At 39.3% G+C, this 18348-nt stretch overlaps 2 protein-coding genes across 10 annotated transcripts in view; one reads left to right on the forward strand and one right to left on the reverse strand.

Moving 5' to 3' along the window:
* The first annotated feature begins 1171 nt into the window (after positions 1-1171).
* Positions 1172-4043, forward strand: LOC116321359 (retinal cone rhodopsin-sensitive cGMP 3',5'-cyclic phosphodiesterase subunit gamma-like). The gene is made up of 3 exons (XM_031741189.2): positions 1172-1220; positions 2477-2590; positions 3369-4043. Exons 2-3 carry the CDS (start codon positions 2487-2489, stop codon positions 3484-3486), a joined length of 222 nt encoding a protein of 73 aa, XP_031597049.1. The 5' UTR covers positions 1172-1220; positions 2477-2486; the 3' UTR covers positions 3487-4043.
* Positions 4044-6945: 2902 nt separating this feature from the next.
* Positions 6946-18348, reverse strand: part of LOC116321354 (RNA binding protein fox-1 homolog 2-like) — a 41557-nt gene continuing 30154 nt past the window's right edge. For 4 of the 9 annotated variants that reach the window (XM_039613333.1, XM_031741174.2, XM_031741175.2 and 1 more), the window contains 7 exons: positions 16467-16554; positions 16208-16264; positions 14794-14941; positions 14179-14224; positions 11196-11284; positions 10250-10322; positions 6946-9874 (listed from right to left, as the gene is read on the reverse strand). In XM_039613333.1, coding sequence (XP_039469267.1) covers positions 9830-9874; positions 10250-10322; positions 11196-11284; positions 14179-14224; positions 14794-14941; positions 16208-16264; positions 16467-16554 — 546 coding nt within the window. In that variant the 3' untranslated portion in view covers positions 6946-9829. Of the gene's footprint in view, positions 9875-10249; positions 10323-11195; positions 14225-14793; positions 14942-16207; positions 16265-16466; positions 16555-18348 lie in introns of those variants that run through there. The other 5 variants (XM_039613332.1, XR_005613373.1, XR_005613374.1 and 2 more) reach the window with 5 other exon arrangements.

The raw sequence follows: 18348 nt of genomic DNA on the forward strand, positions 1-18348 counted from the left end.
GGACATGAAAGCAAGAGTGACTCAAATAAGCACTTGTTAAAACCAGGGTGCGCAGAAGAGCATCTCTGAACAGACAGCGGGTCAAACCTGGTTGGGCTACAGCAGCAGAACACCTCACCACTGTACACATCTTGCGATGGCTCCTTCAAATGGATGACGCCTCAAGTTCAAATGATCTCAAAGTGGCTCTGTGATCGTCAAAATGCTGCGATGCTGAACAAAAAGGAAAATCTGGATTTAGATTGTGACAGTTAAGGAAACTATTTGTAAATTTCGATTGTGTTTCAGAGGTTTAATATTTTACACCTCTTCATCGAGGGAAGTATGACAGGGAGATAATATTTGTAAACAAACGTGTCCTGACATAGCTTCAAGAGGATCTGGAGCACCACGTGATGTAAGAGCAGAGGCGCCCTGAACTCTTTTCAGGTGATGAATCAGATGCTGACAAATAAAGAACACTTAGCTATTCAGCTTTTAATCCTCCAACACATGGCATGAACTGTGCCTAGGTACCATATGTAGACCTTTAAATGAATGATTACCAATGTGACATGTGTGGTCTGCAGGTAGTAACACACTAATGCTGTATTTACAGTTAATGTAAGTCAATAAAAAGAAAGAAAGAGAGAAAATCTGAGTTTTAAGGCTACTGTACAGCTTTTCTGGGGCTTTCCTAAATTTAATTATCTGATTAATACTGTGAGAAGTGCCTAAAAGCTCTGGAAAGGACAGGATTTTTATTTCTTTTTTTGGTCACATTTATTGTTTGTTTGTTTGTTTTTTCAAATTAAGAATGATCACGATCAGCTGATTATGATTTCAAGTTCAACTGTTATGTAGATTAACAAAAAGTTATTTGGTAAAATGCACCAGAAAATATTCCTCTATTGACAGTCAGAATCAAGCCCCAAACAGGTTAATATCATTGAATGAATCTCTTAGTTTCTCTTCTCTGTTGTGCTTCATTATATAAGGCACATATGTCTTTACATGGCAAGACGCATTAGGGTGGACATATGAGGCCACCCACTCCCTAAGCTAATCGAGGGAAAAATCGAGACCGTGGTGTAAAAAAATAGGACAGAAAACCTATGGATAAGCATGTTAGAGGGATTAGAGGGGAGAGTATATAAGCAGGGAGCAAGCCATAGACTACAACAACACGAACCGACCAGAGAGGCGTAATCCAGAAGCTGCCCGTGCTACTGCAACAACAGGTAAGATCAAACTCTGACTTTCACTCAGCTGTGAGCTTTGGTTGACTTTCCATTCTGCAGTGAAGATTACGCAGAGAAGAAATGAAGAGTCAGAGTCAGAAGAACTTTATTTTGGAGATATATTTTACACATTTATAAAAAAACAAAAACAAAAAAACAACTTTTCAAGCTTTATAGTTTAAAGTTTGTGCACTGTACGTCTTTTTTACATCAGTTTTTTCTTCTTTCTTCTTTATGCTTTCAATTTTGTAAATGCTGTTTAGAAAAGTATTTAAAAAGTCTTTATAAGTTTTTTAATTGTGTGAGACAGTAACAGTCAAAGGAGGCTTACTTGTGCTTTTTTTTTGTAAATAATGTCGAAATTAACAGAAACCTATGAAACATATTGCTCCCCTTGATACAAAAAAACAAAAACCTTTAAGTAAACCTTCAAAAGGTAAAGTTACCTTAGACTGGCATCATTTTAACTCTTTTATTTGTCTTATTATTTCAGCATATTATAACACCTGTCACTATAGACTTATTTAATTTGTATTAATTTTTTATGGAAAACCAAATAAAAAATATTCATTCATTAATTCCTTTAAAATGATTAATCGATTTAGTATTTGCATATTTTAACACTTTTTTCTTCATGAAGGTTGAATCTAGTTGTGTTTTTGTACACAATTCAATGTTATTATGCCTTAAAAATTAGTATCTATCTATCTATCTACATGTATACAAAAAAGCAGCAAGGTGTTGTAACTACATTATAAAAAGTTGAACAAAGGTGTGATACTTAGGATTTAATCTGCTTGCTGTTACAAAAGTCCATCAGTGAGGTCAAAGCACATTTGTAATCAGGAGCACTGATGAGCTTAACTATGACACAGTCAACTGAGGCAAGAAAAGACCAGATTAAAGTAGACTGAAATTTAGATGTTCAGGTCAAATCCCCTTATACCCGAGCTTATTATTTACACCACGCAGTCCATAGGTTAACTTCAGTCTAACAGCAGAATTAGCAGAAATCCTAGTCTCAAAATATATGCCGTGTTAACTTCACCACACATGAACTCCAAAGTCAAGGTGTAAAAATAGCCACTGTTGGTGTAACAAAGCTTAAGGTGCTATGGTAGCTTTGGTTTATAATTTGATCTAAGCTGCAAGTGTTATATCATCACAGAACGGGGCAGTGGCAGCTTAGGAGGACGACGGCGAATGGTCTTAAACACCAAGATTAAGTGATTAACTGTTAATTCTTTTTCTCTCAGATCATAAAAGATGGCAGACGCACCTGCACCCGCTGACAAGAAGGCACCTCCCAAGTTCAAACAGAGGACAGCCCGTACCTTCAAGAGCAAGGCCCCTAAACCAGGCCAGAAGGGGTGAGAGGAAGACACGGCACAACATTTCTAATACTTCACGCTCCAACTGCACTAAATATTAAAGCTAGCGCATGACAGTTAGGAGATAATAGTTCGTTTTAGCTTGAGGGATGACATTTAAAAATCATATTGCCACATCCTATAATAGAACAGTGTTGAAGACTAAACCAGTGACTCGTGAATATTTAATTTCACGGGTATTCGGATCAAACTTGTGATCGATTGGGTTATTTTTGCTAAACTAGTTTCAAAACAGTTACATTGACTGTTCGACTAACATTTGCAACACAATAATTAAACAATCACAGGGGATAGTACTTCAATCACAGAACTCTTCTGCTTTCTTTGACACATGAAATCCTTGCTCGAGTATCGTCTTTGCATAGTATAGAGCATGGACGTCAAGCTCATTTTACATCGTGGGCCATGTACACCCCACTTTGATCTTAAGTGTCTAAGGAAGTTTAACTACCCATTCGAAAACTCAGAAATCTCTATTGTAGATAGTAAAATATACTAATAGTTTATATATTACTTCATTACTTTGGTGTAGTATGGGGGAGGTGTGTATCTGTGGGAAAAGGTGTAAAACTTCTGAAAATACAGTTAAAAGTCCAAATCTATCCCCTCCTTCATATTTTTCAATGGCATCCAGTGGGCTGGACTGGAGTCTTTCCCAGGCCTTGTGTTTGACACCCGTTATATAGAGTATTGATTAAACGATACACAGTGAATGCAGGTCAAGAGTTAAGATGTGCTTTTGTTGCTTTTTTTTTAGATTCGGAGACGACATCCCCGGCATGGAGGGTCTCGGTACAGACTTCACAGTGGTCTGCCCATGGGAAGCCTTTGGGGACATGGAGCTCAGCGACCTGGCGAAATATGGAATTGTTTAGAAACCCTCCCGTGCCCTTACCCCAATTATAAACCTCCCTGCAATAATTTTCCTCCACTCAGTCCTCTTATCTTTCACCCTCCCCAAATCCCTGACTTGAAGTTTATCGTGGTTGTTACACCCATACGTAGTTTGGGAAAAATTACACAAAAACTGATCAGCTTCTATCCTCAAGGTTGATCCAATTATGTGTCAAAGCTATCATATATTACATTAATTAGCTCTATATACATTTATTTATTTATATATGCTTCACTGAGGTGTCCGTGTGTCAACCTGCTCCTCCACACTCCCTCCTTTGTACTTAGTGCTGGTTTGTTTGTTCTGAGAGACCATTCAGATATGTTGAAAGCAAGTTTCCTCACAGCTGCATCATCACGAAACCTTCTCTCTTCTGCCTTTTCTGCTCCGCCCCTCCTCCACCTCTTTGGAGCTATTTTTTCTTAATGTACAGATGATGATGAATATATAAATATATATATTTTTATTTTTATGAAATATGAATGTAAAGTTGTGCATGCTATTAATGTAGGAATGGAAGTTATGTCAATAAATACTTTCCCCTAGAAAAACCTTTGTGTCTTTTTGAACAGATACTATACATTTAAGGTAATGAATCAAAGAAAATAAACATTTATGCGAGCCAGACAACGTCATAGACTAAAACATCTCAACATTAGTTACATGTAGTAGCACACACTCGTGGAAGGGAACCTCATGGTGTCATGATATATGATGAAAAAATTAAGTTTTGTTAATATAAATTATATAAAATTACATACCTCCTACAGGCCATTTATAGCTAATTGATAGGTTGTTGCTGGGCAACGTGGCTATGTCATGAAATCTGATATAGATAAGAACCTTATGAAGACTAAGATGGGCCTGCATGTGAAGTTTGGCTGCTCAACTCCTGATCATGTAGGAGTAGTATGCGGACAAAGAAACAGACAAACAGACAGAAATGTTTATGTATTATTTTGTGTATAGATATCGATCATACAGACTGCTTTCCATGGATATTTGTGATCCTCGTTTTTTTTTTCTTCCTGTGGTCAACACAAGATTAAAGCTTTCACTTATCCAGTAATCCACTGAATCAATGATATGGCACAACATTGTTTATGGACCGTTGTTATGATTCCCAGTTAATATCAATGACTGTCAGGTTGCTATTTGAGGTTATGAACAAAATATTTCACAAATACTGCCAACCAAGCACTTGGGCACAATCACAAGTTGTTCTGATTGTGATTTAAAAATTAAATCAACAACAACAAATAAAAAACCCTCCACTTTCCTCCATGTTTCCTGTATTTACTAAATCAGCCTCAGTGGTCTGCAAATTAGCTGTGGAAGTTTCTCAAAACCATCTGTTTTGTCTGAAGGTTATCTCTGTAAACAGTGAAAATTCATTGCAGCTTTGTAGCCTGTGAGTCTTAGTCTACATAGAGTTTAATAGCAGAAAGAGAAAAGTAAGAAGATGTGCAAGAAAACATGAAAATAAAATGGATGGTTACCCGGCTTTGCTCCTTGGCCCTCAACTAGATTGGATGAACTGAAATCATTTTGGTTGCTCATTAAAATCTGTGATAGTGTCATTTTACTTCTAGCACAGTCATCCAGTGTAAAATCCTTATCAGCATGCTAACAAGTCCCTTGACTTTGTCAGCAAACGGTGGAGGTCTGATTTGTGTGCATCCAGCCAAGTGGTTTGATGTTTCACTCAAACTGTTGGGTTTACATGAGAAGAGCCGGATTCACTGACCAGACTTTAATAGGTTCACCTTGCTAGTGTTGGGCTGGACTATATTTTGCCCTCTTTGGCTGCATATTTGTTGCTGCACATCCATGATGAGAATCTTCAGCACATCCCAAAGGTGCTCTAGTGGATTAAAATCTGTTGACTCCTCAGGCCATCTGAGAACAGTGAACTCACACCAACACCAGTCTGAACCATCAAGACAGAATAGATCAGTGTTTTCATGCTGTTTCAAGCCCAATTCCGACCCTACCATCCATCCTTACCATCTGTCACCAAAACTATGTCTTCAGCAGGTCCTCTTGGTCATGTCTGCATGCCTAAATGCACTGATCTGCTGCAGTGTGGTTGGCTGATTAGATATTTGCATTAACTAGTAGTAGAACATCTGTACCTAACGAAATGGCAGTGGCAAATGCAATTCACAGGAGTTATTTGTGACCAAAACTGAGCTAAAAGTTGGATTATCTGGTGGAAAGAGATATACCTACAGTGCATCCAGAAAGTATTCACAGTACTTCACTTGTTCCACTTTTTGTCATGTTACAGCCTTATTCCAAAATTGATACATTTATTTTTTCACCTCCAAACTCTGCACACAATACTCCATAATGCCAAAGTGAAAAGGTTTGTCTGAAATTCTTGCAAATTTATTCAAAATAAAAAACAGAAAATATAATATGCACATAAGTATTCACAGCCTTTACTCAATACTTTGTTGAAGGATCTTGGGAGCAATTACAGGCTTAAGTATTTTTGAGTATGATGCTACATGCTTGGTACATGCATACATCTCTACCCTGACTGGTCCTCTGAGTTCCTGCTGTCAAAAAGCATAATGCTGCCACTAATATGTATGCTAATATACACTATAGGGATGGTAGTGGCCAGGTTGCCTGGTTTCTTCACACCAAAAAAAGTCAATCTTTATTTCATCAGACCAGAATTTTGTTTCTCATGGTCTGAGACACCTTCAGTTGCCATTTGGCAAACTCCCGTTGGGCTTTTGTGTGAGGAGTGGCTTCTGTCTGGCCACTCTACCATACAAGCCTGATTGATGAAGTGCTGCAGAAATGGGAACCCTTATAGAAGGTTCAGAATGACCATTAGGTTATGGGTCACCTCCCTGGCTAAGGACCTTCTACCTTAGTAGAAGGGCCTTCCTATCTAGGAAAAATCCTGTTGGTTCCGAACTCCAAGCGACTGAGGCCACTGTTACTGTTGAAGAAATGTTTCTGTAGCGTTTGCCAGATCTCTGCTTTGATACATTGTGTCTCTGAGGTCTACACATAATCCCTTGGACTTCATGGCTTGGTTTGTGGTCCGACACGCATTATGAACTGTGGGACCTTACATAGACAGGTGTGACACATTGTGTCCTATCCTTTGTGAATACTTTTTTCACTTTGTCATTATGGGATGAAAAATGAATTCCATTTTGAAATAAGGCGATGGTAATGTGACAAAATGTGGAATAAATTGATTGGACAGTAGAAATGAATAATAATGATGCTTATTTATAGTAGATACCATCATGTTCATCCTATTATCATGAACACAGTATCATGGTTACAGTTTGCTTGCAGTGGCCAGTGTGGACAATAAAAGTCAATCTGCATCCGGGTTTGCCAGCTGCACTATAATATAAGACTCAACCACTTTAACTAATGCATAGAAAGAAAAAAACAATCTGAGAAGTTCAATCACAACAAAACATTTTTATATAAAACATTTTATATGGACATTCAATAACAAAAAAACATAATGGCAGTCAAGGGGAAATACAGACATGACAGAGGAAAGGGGACTGTTCATTGAGAAACCATAGCAACTATGAAGGATGACCACATAGTTTACTATAATACACTGGCAAGAAAACCACGACAGGAAAAAAAATGAAGCTGCCACGTGTCATTTGTGCGGCAGCCATTTTGTTTGTCACCGGGCCTTTTTGCCAAACAGCACTGTGCTCTTTGATGCGCTAACTAGCTTAGATTTGCTAGCTGCCTGTCATGGAGTTTAGTGGTAAAGAAGAACGCAGCTGGGCTCTGCTGCTCAGGATTCAAATATGAAAAGACACAAGAATCATGCAAAACTATTTTTTTATATATATAACTCGACAAGTATCGCTCATGCTGGTTTGTCCATGCCTTCAGTGGCTCCAAAAGTCCATCTTAGAGTATTTTGTGTAGCACATGTCAAGCCAGAACATGCTGGGTACTGTTAGCATCTTTGGCTAGTGCCTGTTTTTCTCTTTTTTTTTTTAAAGAAAAATTAAAAGTGTCTGAAGCACATTCTACATTAATATGGAGTTTTGTTTTTTTTAAAGTAACACTAAATGACTTGAGAAAATCCAACAGCAGCACATTTAAAAGAAAGGGAGAAAAAAAAGCATTTTAATGAAAAGCATGTTTTCCTAATTGTGAGAAGCGGAAAACACAAAAGGTAGCTTTGAAGATGGATAAAAACAACTTCATATCCCAATGCTGACAAATTGTTTTTCGCCAGGAACCCTAACCTGTGCATGTATGAGCGATAACACTTTTTTCAAACAAATCCAGAGTAGCCAAGCTGACAGATTTAGCCAGTGAAATGTGAAGAATCATTAAGATTTCAAACCAAAACAATACAGACTGCTTTAACTCAAGTGCTACAGGCCTATGTTCACTCATTCCAAATAGCTCAGTCACTTGCAAAACATGGACACACGTACACAAAAAAAAAAGTGTTACTATATATTTTGAAATATGATAAATGTCAAGCTAGCAGATCCTATGATCAATCAAAAACAAACAAACAAACAAAAACAAAAAAAAACAAAAAAAACAGCATGGACTGAATAGTCAACCAAAAGGACAAAAGCTTGGTGGTGTGACGCGCATACCTTTGTTTGTCCCCAACCAGCTATGCTTTCCAGCTGAAGAACTTTACTCCCAAGAGAAAAAACAAAATCACTTGAAAATTACCTTGCACCTTACAGGACAAGGAACAACACAGAAGATGAAAGTAAATAATAAAAACAGCTATAGGATTATGATAATAACAATAACAAAGATAATATATTTATACATACGGCAGAAAATGTGCTTTCTACAAATCTTTGGAACAAAAACAAAAAGCCCAAAAATAAAAAAAGCCACATTTTGGAAATATAGAATACAATGGAATAAAAATATGCACAATTGTGTTTTGCATTTAAATATTTACTACAAACTCACTAACTGAATCTCTCTCTCTTGCTCAGCAGTTGCTGCTGCAGCATCTTAAACACAATACCAACAGAAGTATGTTTCAGGAAGACTCATCCATTGCTGGACACTCTACAAAAGATGGAATATGAGGGGGGATCCAAATAATATATTCCTACATTAAAAGGACCAACCACTATTTGAACCCCAGGGTTTAGTTTGGGTGTAAACTCCACTAAACAGGAACATTTTTCCCCCCTTCCTCTTCTGTGTAGTGTTGCCATTTTTGTAGTGTCGGGTGAAGTTCCGTGCACGGATATAAGCTGTTTTCATATACCTGACAGCGTATTTGTACTTTTTTTTATGATTTTTAACCCCAGGGTTCACTGTTGAATCCATGACAGCAGCGGCTGCTGACTCAAACATAAGAATGGTTTCATAAGAGTAATAATGAGAATAATTACAATTACAAATATCATTAATAATAATAATTTGGTAACTTTTTTTTCCTCTCTAAACTAATTTCTTTGCATATAACAATTTTAAGTTTAAAGGTTTACCATTTCCACATACTAAGAAAACTTGAGGTAAGGAACAGCTCTAATAAACCCTCCCTCCTTCAGCTTTCGGACGTGATTTCTATAGCGTTATAAACCGTCACATCATCTCTCCAAGCTGCCACATTCAGTCTCCCTCTGACAGAAAGAACACCGCGGGATTGGAAATCCTCTCCTTACTATCCGCCCACGTCGAGGAGGAATTATAAAATCCATCCGTGGGTGGTTTTATCATTTGACTCGTCATTCTGGTTCAGAATGTTTTCTCGGTGATCTTTCAGCGCACCGTCTTTCTTCCTACTGCCCTGATGTTTTGTGGACACCTCCATTGTGTGTTTCCCTCTCTTTTTCCTTCAGCGGAGAGCGTGTGCAGGCCACACAGCGCTCGCCTCTTTCACGCACACACACACGAACACGCACACGGGTGACGGCTGTTTTAAGTGTCAGTTATCCACATGCAGCCTTTGGAAGAACATCTGGGCTCTGTCCCAAATCTTGTGCTGCTGAGTGCTGAGGGAATAAGAAGGGGAGACTATAATACAGCCGTGCAATAGGGAAGGAGGCCATCTTAAGTCTTATTTTTTTTCTCTTCTTCTTCTTCTTCTTCTTTTTTTTTTAACATTAAGGCCATCCTTCAGTCTTTAATACAGCATTCCTCTATTTCTGTAGTAGCGTATATAAGAAAACGTGGGACTGCTCTGGGGTGGGATCTGAAATATCTTCTCTGTGGTCAAGTCCACATTTTAAAACTGGGTGCAGTCCACCTCCGCGACAACAGGGGGAGCTCTTTCAAAGTAATTCAATGGAAGAGAGGAGCTCCTGGGAAATGTAGTGTCTTTAGTAGGGAGCAAATCTACTGTAGCCTCCCCTGTACAGCGTGGCCTACAAAGCAATAAAAGGAACACTTAGTGAATAAAATCGTTCACTAGAGTCAGAATTGCAGTTGTTTCAAGCTGTGATTCGTCATTTTTGTCAATACATCACAGAAAAAGACCAGAACTAATTGATTTCTCAAACATGAGTTTCCTGTGTACGCATAGCCTAATAAAAGTACACAGAACCCTTATCCCAGATACACATTGGTAAAATAAAACTGCTCATTTTTCCTCAATTCAGGCTCTTTCTTAGTTGCATAAACACTATTATACCTATTTATCAGTGACTACAACATAACATACTCAAACAATACTTTTAAAAATATTGATATTTTCTTGCGAACAGACCACAGAACAGTATTCACGCCCTACGTGGACTTACCATGGCTCCAACGCCGTAGGCAGCTGGGGCAAGTGCAGCGTGGTAGGGATCTGCCGTGTAAACTCGTCCATAACTATCAGGGGGGGAAAAAAGGTTACACAAGCTGATTTAGATTAGCTGCAAAATGATTCTGACATACTGCAGGAGAGAAACAAGTGTTGTGTCTTTTTGAGAAGCCCCAAGATACCTCATAATGTGAAGAAAGTTAGGCACACAAAATTAATTTTATGTTATTAGTATTTTTTCTGCTAGCTGTTAGAGACTACAACAGTGTCATACATACAGCCCACCCAACGTGCTCAAATTACAGAGGAGGACGTCAAGAAAATGTTAAACTTTTCCCTGTATTTTAGATCAGGAAACACGGCACTGCAAAAGTTTAAGAACAGATCACATCGTTTCGTGTAAGCCAGAGGTTCATTTTTGTATTTAACCTTTACCTAACCGGGATTAAATGACTCTTCAGACTCAAACTCTCTTTTGTAAGGGCGTCCCAGTGACTGTAAAATATATCCTCAAATTTAAACTTTGCAAATATCTGTTTTATCCAGTAAGATAAAATGATCTGACTTCAGTTATTTTTTTTTCTGCAAAAATGAGATTGTCGAGGAAACAAAACCTCCCAGAAATGTTGCCATAAGACAGAATCAGCCGCAGATTTTCTCCTAGATGTAAAAAGGTTGCTGTCCTATTTTTACTCATGTGACTGAGGCTCTGAATCAGGAGGTAGTTTTGTCAACCTAAGCCTGGTTTTTCTGTAAAAGTTTGCTCACGTTGCTAATATAACCTCGGGATGGTGGTGTATGAGATGGGCCTTGCTGTTTATAATATTCCCAGAGTATTTTAATGTTTTTAATATATTAATATCTGTCCCTGTATTGACACGATGTAGTCATGCAAAAGTACCAAATGTGATAAAAAAAAGTGTCCAGGACAGTACGCTCACCTGTCACTGTAAGCTGCCGCTGCAGCTGCTGCCGCCGCAGGAGTTGCTACTGCAGCCGGCTGGGCGTATCGATACGCTGCATAGCCACCCTGTGAGGAGCCGATGGAGACGAGAGAAGTGGAGGACAGAAAAGAGGGGAGGAGTGCAGCATAGGAAAAGAGGAGAGAGAGAGAAAGAGATGCAATGAAAGGACGGGACGGAAAGAAGAGAAAACTCTTGTTTAAAGTTTGCCATATTTTCTCTGCAGACTATTACAAAAACACTAGCAGTGAATCTAACGTGTTACATTGTGAGAAAAAAAACTGCTGAGAAGAGAGCGAGAGATTAACAAGCAGTCAGTCAGCAAAACTGGCTAATCTGGTGCAGTACAGCATTCACAAGGATGTAGCTCAGGCTCTGTGTGGCTCTCTCACTTCATGGCTAATGTGGGAAAAAAAATACCCTTAATTGCACACAATGCTGTTTTTTTTTTGCGTTTGTAGCTCTGAATCGCCTTTATCTATCCCACAGTGAGTTAGACATCAAGGGAGAGAGAGTTCACAGCCATAACTGTGCCCCACCCCGGTTCCCCTACCAAAAACACACAGTTAAAGAAAGGGGAAGGAGTGGCAGGATGATCGTGTCATTATCTACGTTTGGATGAACAGCTGATGAACAGACACAAAAATAAAACTACAGGTGTAAGAAGACAAGTCAGCCAGTCGGATTTTAAAAAATGGAAAAAAAAAAAAAAGGGCAAACACACACACTCTCACATGGCCAGCAACCAATCACTGACAGACACAGCATGCTTTCCCGAATTCAGAACAAACAGTGTATTAGGCCAAACATCCCTATGGAAACAAAAATAAATAAATAAGGAAAGAAACACACACCACTGCATTCTACCCTAAGGAATCAGTTCCTGCATTCAGGACCACACAGTTGCTGCTATGGGAGGAAGGCTGGACCGGGGGAGGAGGGGAAGATGAGGGAAGGAGAGACGGAGAAAGTAGAGGTGATGGAAAAGGATAGGAGGGAAGGTGGGAAATCACAGTGAACATAAGAGTAGAAAAGAAGGGTCTGATAATAATAAAAGGTAAAACTGAAGAGGAGGAGAAAGTACTGAACTAGATAAGAACCTTTAGTAAAGGTCTACTTTAACAATCAAAGGAGAAAAAGATGAATAAAAAGGGAGGTTTGCAGAAATAAAAGGAGAAGATTTGGGAGGAAAATACAAGGGATGGGGCGGGGAGTCAGCCTTGTAAGTATGTCTGCATGCTGACATTGATTCAGTTAGCATGCCACAGGTGAAACAGATAGGGAGATTCCTGGAAGGGGTCTGAATGATCTGCTAATTGGATGAAGGAAAATCTCTCTCTACATCCCTTTAAAACTGCGAGTACTCTGTGTACTCAAATCACACGTTTGCGTATTACTTATTTAGCTTATTTCATCTTCGTTAATACAGGAAATGCGACGTCTTAGAAAGCTACGGTGCATGATCGCTCAAGTGAAATTTAAAAAGCTGGTTTCACATAATGAACAAGCGTTCGGGCTTAAAAATGACAACGGCGATTCAACCCCAATTTTCAGGGAGTTTCTCACAAAATAAATAAAGAAAACAAAACGCAGTGATTAAAACATGAAGCCTAACATTTGTTTGTTCCATCAACAAGAAGCAAAAAGATCATGTTCGGGTATACAGGGCTTAACAAATTTATTAGACCGCCTGTCATAAATACAAGAAAACACAAATGAGTCTTGTTCAACGAATAAGGATTATGTTTATTAGGCAAATGGACCGATTTCATATTTTTACACCCAAAGTGGAGCCGAGCATCCTGAGAGGTCAGAAATTAATCAAGCTTAACATTAAAACCACTAAAACTATTTTTTTCTGCTCAGGGATGCAAGTAAATACCTGTAATTCGGCCTCTTAATTAAAAAAAAACATGCTTTACCATTTTATTCTGCTTTTAATGTCAAACAGTAAATTTTGTAATTCATTAGTTACAACAATAATTAGCATTAAAAGTATCATTTTAATTAAAGAGCTTGTGCATACTGGCAGATTAACCATTACAGAAACATAAAAAATGATTTTGCTAATTACAATTCCTGTTAATTCAGGGCACTTGTGGTATAAACCAAACATCAGGTGGTCTAATGAATTTGTTTAACACTGCATGTGTGTGTGCACACTAATGGAAAGCTGATGTGTCAGCATAGATCAGATTCAATCTAGTTTTTCAAGCTCTGACCAAACGTATATCCCTGGATCCCTTTTCCACTACTTCCGTTGGATACTGCACTTAATTTACAGAAAAACATATCAGACCAGCCGCTGTTTTGTTTTGTTTTGTTCTTATATGTTTTGCATTCTTTCCTCCCCCTTCCGCAACTCCGCCTATGTCAGAATCCAGTGAGTTAGTAGAAGAAGACAGAGAAGGCATTTCAATCTCAGATGGTCAATAATGTCTAGCAGCACGCAGTCATTGGAGACGAGGAGGATGCACACTGGCTCTCACACAGAGTGTGTAAAACCCTACCTGGGGCAATCTGCCACTAATGTCCTGAAACACTAGTCTACAGAGAGAACAGAAACATCTATTGTCAACCTGGTCACACACGCGCACACACACCATTACACACAGGCACACACTCGTAATCACATTGGTACAAACTAACTCACAAATGCACAGAGACAAACCCTAGAGGAGTCTACTCACGAATGAGCGCACGGTTTTGCCGTGTTGTGTTGGACAGCTAAGCGAACGCTGGCGCGTTGAATGTGAGACTGTGCAAATTTGGATTTCAATCAAAGGCCTCGTTTAAGTTTCAGTAAAATGTCAAGCGGTGATGAGTCAAAACACTCAAAAGTACACGTCTCTACGGGTTTGATCCGTGCCATTTCACACTTGAAAACCCACAAGGCAACAAGGGGGAGGGGGGGAAACGTAGGTGACGAGGGAGGCAGTGGAGGAGAGGCAGGCGTACTTACATAGAGATCAGCTGCACCGTAAAAACCATCCTGATAGGCCATCACACTGAGAGAGAAACAGATAATACAGGAGAAAGGGGGGAGGAAAGACAGAGTAGAAAAAGGAGCGGTGGTGGGAAGTCAAAACAAACAAAACAAAACAAAAGGGAAAAAAATGGTGTGATGCGCCACCATGTGGGCAGTGCAGAAAACAACAAACAAGAGTGACGATTGAGGGGGAAAAGATGGGAAAACGGTGCCAAACAGATTGTGAGAGAGAGAAGAGAGAAAGAAGGGTGAGATTATTACACACCGTGCAACATGCAGGACAAAAATACCACCTCTTTGTATGCAAATGCCTCAAAGTGATACTACTGTTTCTTTAGCTGCTTATTAAACATAAAAAAACTACTAAATGTAGCTATCATTACCATTTTGGAATTACAAGGAAATGGTATTTCAGCTCAGCCAACCATCAATATCAACTCTCAATAAAATAATTATATTCAAACACACAGCATGCATTATTTTTATTTTTTTATATAAAAGTGCAGCCATGCTTTTAAGAAGACGATTGATCTGATCTGTGACATCATCGTCACTATTAGCGGTGTTGTTATTTTTGAGTGTGTTTACCCAGGATAGGTGGGGATGGCAGGCTGTGGAACAGCTGCCCTGACTGCGCTGTAGACGGGCCGAGCACGACCTCGGAGATGAGCGCCTCGAAAGGTTGCAGCGGTCGAGGCAGCTGCTGCCGCTGCTGCTGGGTACGGAAACCCTGGTACTGAGAGCAAGAGAGACAGAATTAAAACACAATTTATTTTTATTGATGTTGATTAAACATTTAGATTGACTGAAATCACAATCATTTGTCCTACAAATCAATAAAAAAAACAGCAAATGCTTGCTATAACCCCCCAGAGTTCAACTGATGTTTTCAAATTCAACTAAAAACCTAAAGATGACCATCAACATCTATTAATAATAATAATGTATACTTTATTGATCCCCGTGGGGAAATTTTTCTCTGCATTTAACCCATTCACTCAGTGAAGCAGTGGGCAGCCACCAATGCAGCGCCCGTGGAGCATGTGGGGGATGGTACCTTGCTCAGGGACACCTCAGGGTAGCCGTTCAGGGGATTCGAACCCCTGACCTTCCGATCATAGGGCAACCGCTTTACTTACTGAGCTATCCCTATTATAAATCTATCTAACACATAGAAAGTATTCCACCTTCATTTTTTAGGCATAAATGTCAAACAGATGTAAAATGAGTAATCCTTGCATTTCTTTTTTCTTCAATACCCAGCAAACATTTCGATGTAGACTAACTCTCAGGCTGGCGGTATTTTCTAGATGTCTAGTCATGACTGAATAATAGTCCCCCGGAAAAAAAATTCAACTGACATCGCGGAAGTTACCATAACGCCAGTTTGAGGTCACCTCAACGTTGCCTGGATGTCCTTGTAAGAGTTTTGAGATTGAGTTCCAGAATTTTGTTTTGCATCGCTCTCCTTTTCAAGGAATTTTATTCCCAGATGAGAATTTAAAAAAAAATCTACATGAAAACATGTTTCTCAATTAAAAAGGAGAGAGAATGGGAAAGAAAAAACAAAACACCTCAACAGTGACTCAAACTCACAATCTCACACTTTCGGGTCCACCACTTCTCCCACTGAGCTAATTGATTTCACGTGTCAGTAGTAGCGCTCCTTACTGAGTTTAAGATGCTGACATCGCAGACAGCGAGGGGAGAAGTGTAAGCGTGTGATGCATCAAGTTCATCCAAGTGAAATGTAATTTGGGTGTTTATCTATTTACCTATTTAAAAAAATATGTCATTAGATGTTGAGGTGACATTCACACAACAATGTGCTAGCTGTATTAGCTGTCATTGTTAAGAATAAATAAATAATCTGAACTGTGTTTTGCACTTTGTAAAAATCAGAAAAGTCTGGCCTGACTTCTTATTGCGATCAGTTATGGGAGACATGCAAACCATGTTTGCTGGGTATCAGTCAGGTAAGAATAAAGGAAGCCTTGCTTACCTGTATAGAGCTCAGGACTGTAAATGCCTCCAACCATAGGACTCAGCTTCCATCCAGCTATAATAAAGAAAATTGACAACAACATGTAAACAGAAACATGTCACAGAAGCAACGGGCAGCCAGGGTTCACACGACATTTACTCGTTACTGCATGTTTTTTGTTTCTTTGGGGAGGGAGTGGGGGTAGCGTCTGTCGCTTTAATTTAGTGACAATAATTTCTGCCCCATCTCTCTGGTCCAACCGTGCAAAATGCATTACCATATGGCAGTGCCGCAAGGCCCTCTCCGTTCGAGTACGGCGTGGTCATCTTCTTGTTTGTCATCACTCTGGCTGTGGCGTTATTGACCTGGACACCAAAGAAAGTGATCAGAGGCTCATTTCATTCAGTTTTAATGGTTGACACAAGCACAGTTCAGGTTACGCTGAGTTTTGTCTGTGACACTTCATATGATTACTGGAGCTTTCATATTCAGTGAGGTGTCGTTTTACTTTTCACAGTTTTGTACTTATGACAGGGGTTAATTCTGTTGATGAGCAGCGATGGTATTTGTTGCATGCGCTTCTTTTGAAGGAGAAAGACATTGAAAACAAGGATCCTGGTGAGTAGTCAGGCAGTTTTGCACGCAAACAATGCAACCATTGGCACACAGAACAAAGAAAACAACAAAATATCTGAGATCAAAGGCATTCAAAAAGAAATCCAAGACCATTATTTTGCTACCTTAAAAAAAAGGAGGGAAAAAGAAGGTGAATTAAGCGGCAGATTCATCAGTTGAACACAATGCAAAAAACATCAATCGAAGAGTTCATACACAAATTACACACGGCCAATCAAGAGCGCATCACATCACCAGAGGTGAGCAAAACTAGCCAGTCAGCAAGCATCAGATGCAGCAAGAGACCAATCAAATAAGGTCGGCAGCCCTCCCAATCAAATACACGTCATACAGAAAAAAGGAGGAAGAGGAGGGAGGGAGAGAGAACAACAGAGAAAGGACAGAAATATAAAAGGGATGCAGAAGGAGGAGCCAGTCCACATGAAAACACACAGAAAAAACACACACATGACGTGGAGAAGAGAGACAGCGAGTGAACAGTCCATCCAAATGTGCAGTTCTTCAAACAAACAAACAATAAGATGCAATACACTCGTACAACATTCATCTGACCGTTTGCCTACATTGGATCTAACTGTACGTGAGCAGTGATGGAGAAATGATGGATGGAGCAAGAACGAGTACAGAAAGAGAAAAAGTCTAGATAAAAGACAGAGAGGATGGGGGATGCAAATATCATTCCTCAAATCAAAAAATAAAAATCAAATGAAAAAAATCAAACAGAAACCACGGCTGTGAAACACTGCCAGGCATTTCAGATCAGTGTCACACGCCAGAAACACCTCGAAGCACACAACCACCAACACACACCATCCAGAACCAAACTTATCGAAAACAAGGAAACCGCTTAACAGAAATCAGAACAAAGAAAAGCTGTCGCTGATTTAAAAAAAAATTCTACTAATCATTTCATGACAGCTTTTTTTTAATCTTTTGTATTTTTTTTCTCAAATTATGCATACCACATTTGGTAAAATTGCTTTACGATATGCTTGCATCCCCTTTTGGGCAACGCACTATTCATCCACAGGTACAGCTTTAAGAGGAAATGTCACGTCTGCACAGCCGTATCTCTGCAACTGTCTGCAGTCCGCAAATTGGTGCAGAAGGTTGTAGTCAAGCACTACAGCACGCCATGATATACAGACTACTATTATCCCCTCTCCAGTTAAGCTAACATTGCACACATGCTGTAGCATGCTGTCCCACTAAGGTGCAGAAAATGCAGCTATCAGCTGACACATGACACAGAGAGATGACATAGTACTATATGACGTCATACAGATGACGAGAAAGAGAGTAAACCATGCAGGATACAGCTCTGGAATTAAATGCTGAATGCAGTTAGAGAGGTGATTGGAATGAACGCATAAGAAGTGGTAGTCATAGTTGTTGCACTTGCAGATAGATGCAGTACATTCAGTTACACAAGTGGCCTTTTTGTAATGCCATGCGGTCAATGGCTAATCACGTAAATCGTTTCATTCACCACCTCCCCAAATCAATCACAGGATTAGCCAATC

This window comes from Oreochromis aureus, linkage group 6 (assembly GCF_013358895.1).
Source record: "Oreochromis aureus strain Israel breed Guangdong linkage group 6, ZZ_aureus, whole genome shotgun sequence".
Taxonomy (NCBI): Eukaryota; Metazoa; Chordata; class Actinopteri; order Cichliformes; family Cichlidae; genus Oreochromis; species Oreochromis aureus.

What these genes read in the sequence shown, in the direction of transcription:
- LOC116321359 (XM_031741189.2), top strand. Translation starts at nt 2,487, where the DNA reads ATGGCAGACGCACCTGCACCCGCTGACAAGAAGGCACCTCCCAAGTTC. An exon ending in CCTAAACCAGGCCAGAAGGG is followed by an intron (nt 2,591 to 3,368) that starts GTGAGAGGAAGA and finishes CTTTTTTTTTAG; the next exon opens with ATTCGGAGACGACATCCCCG.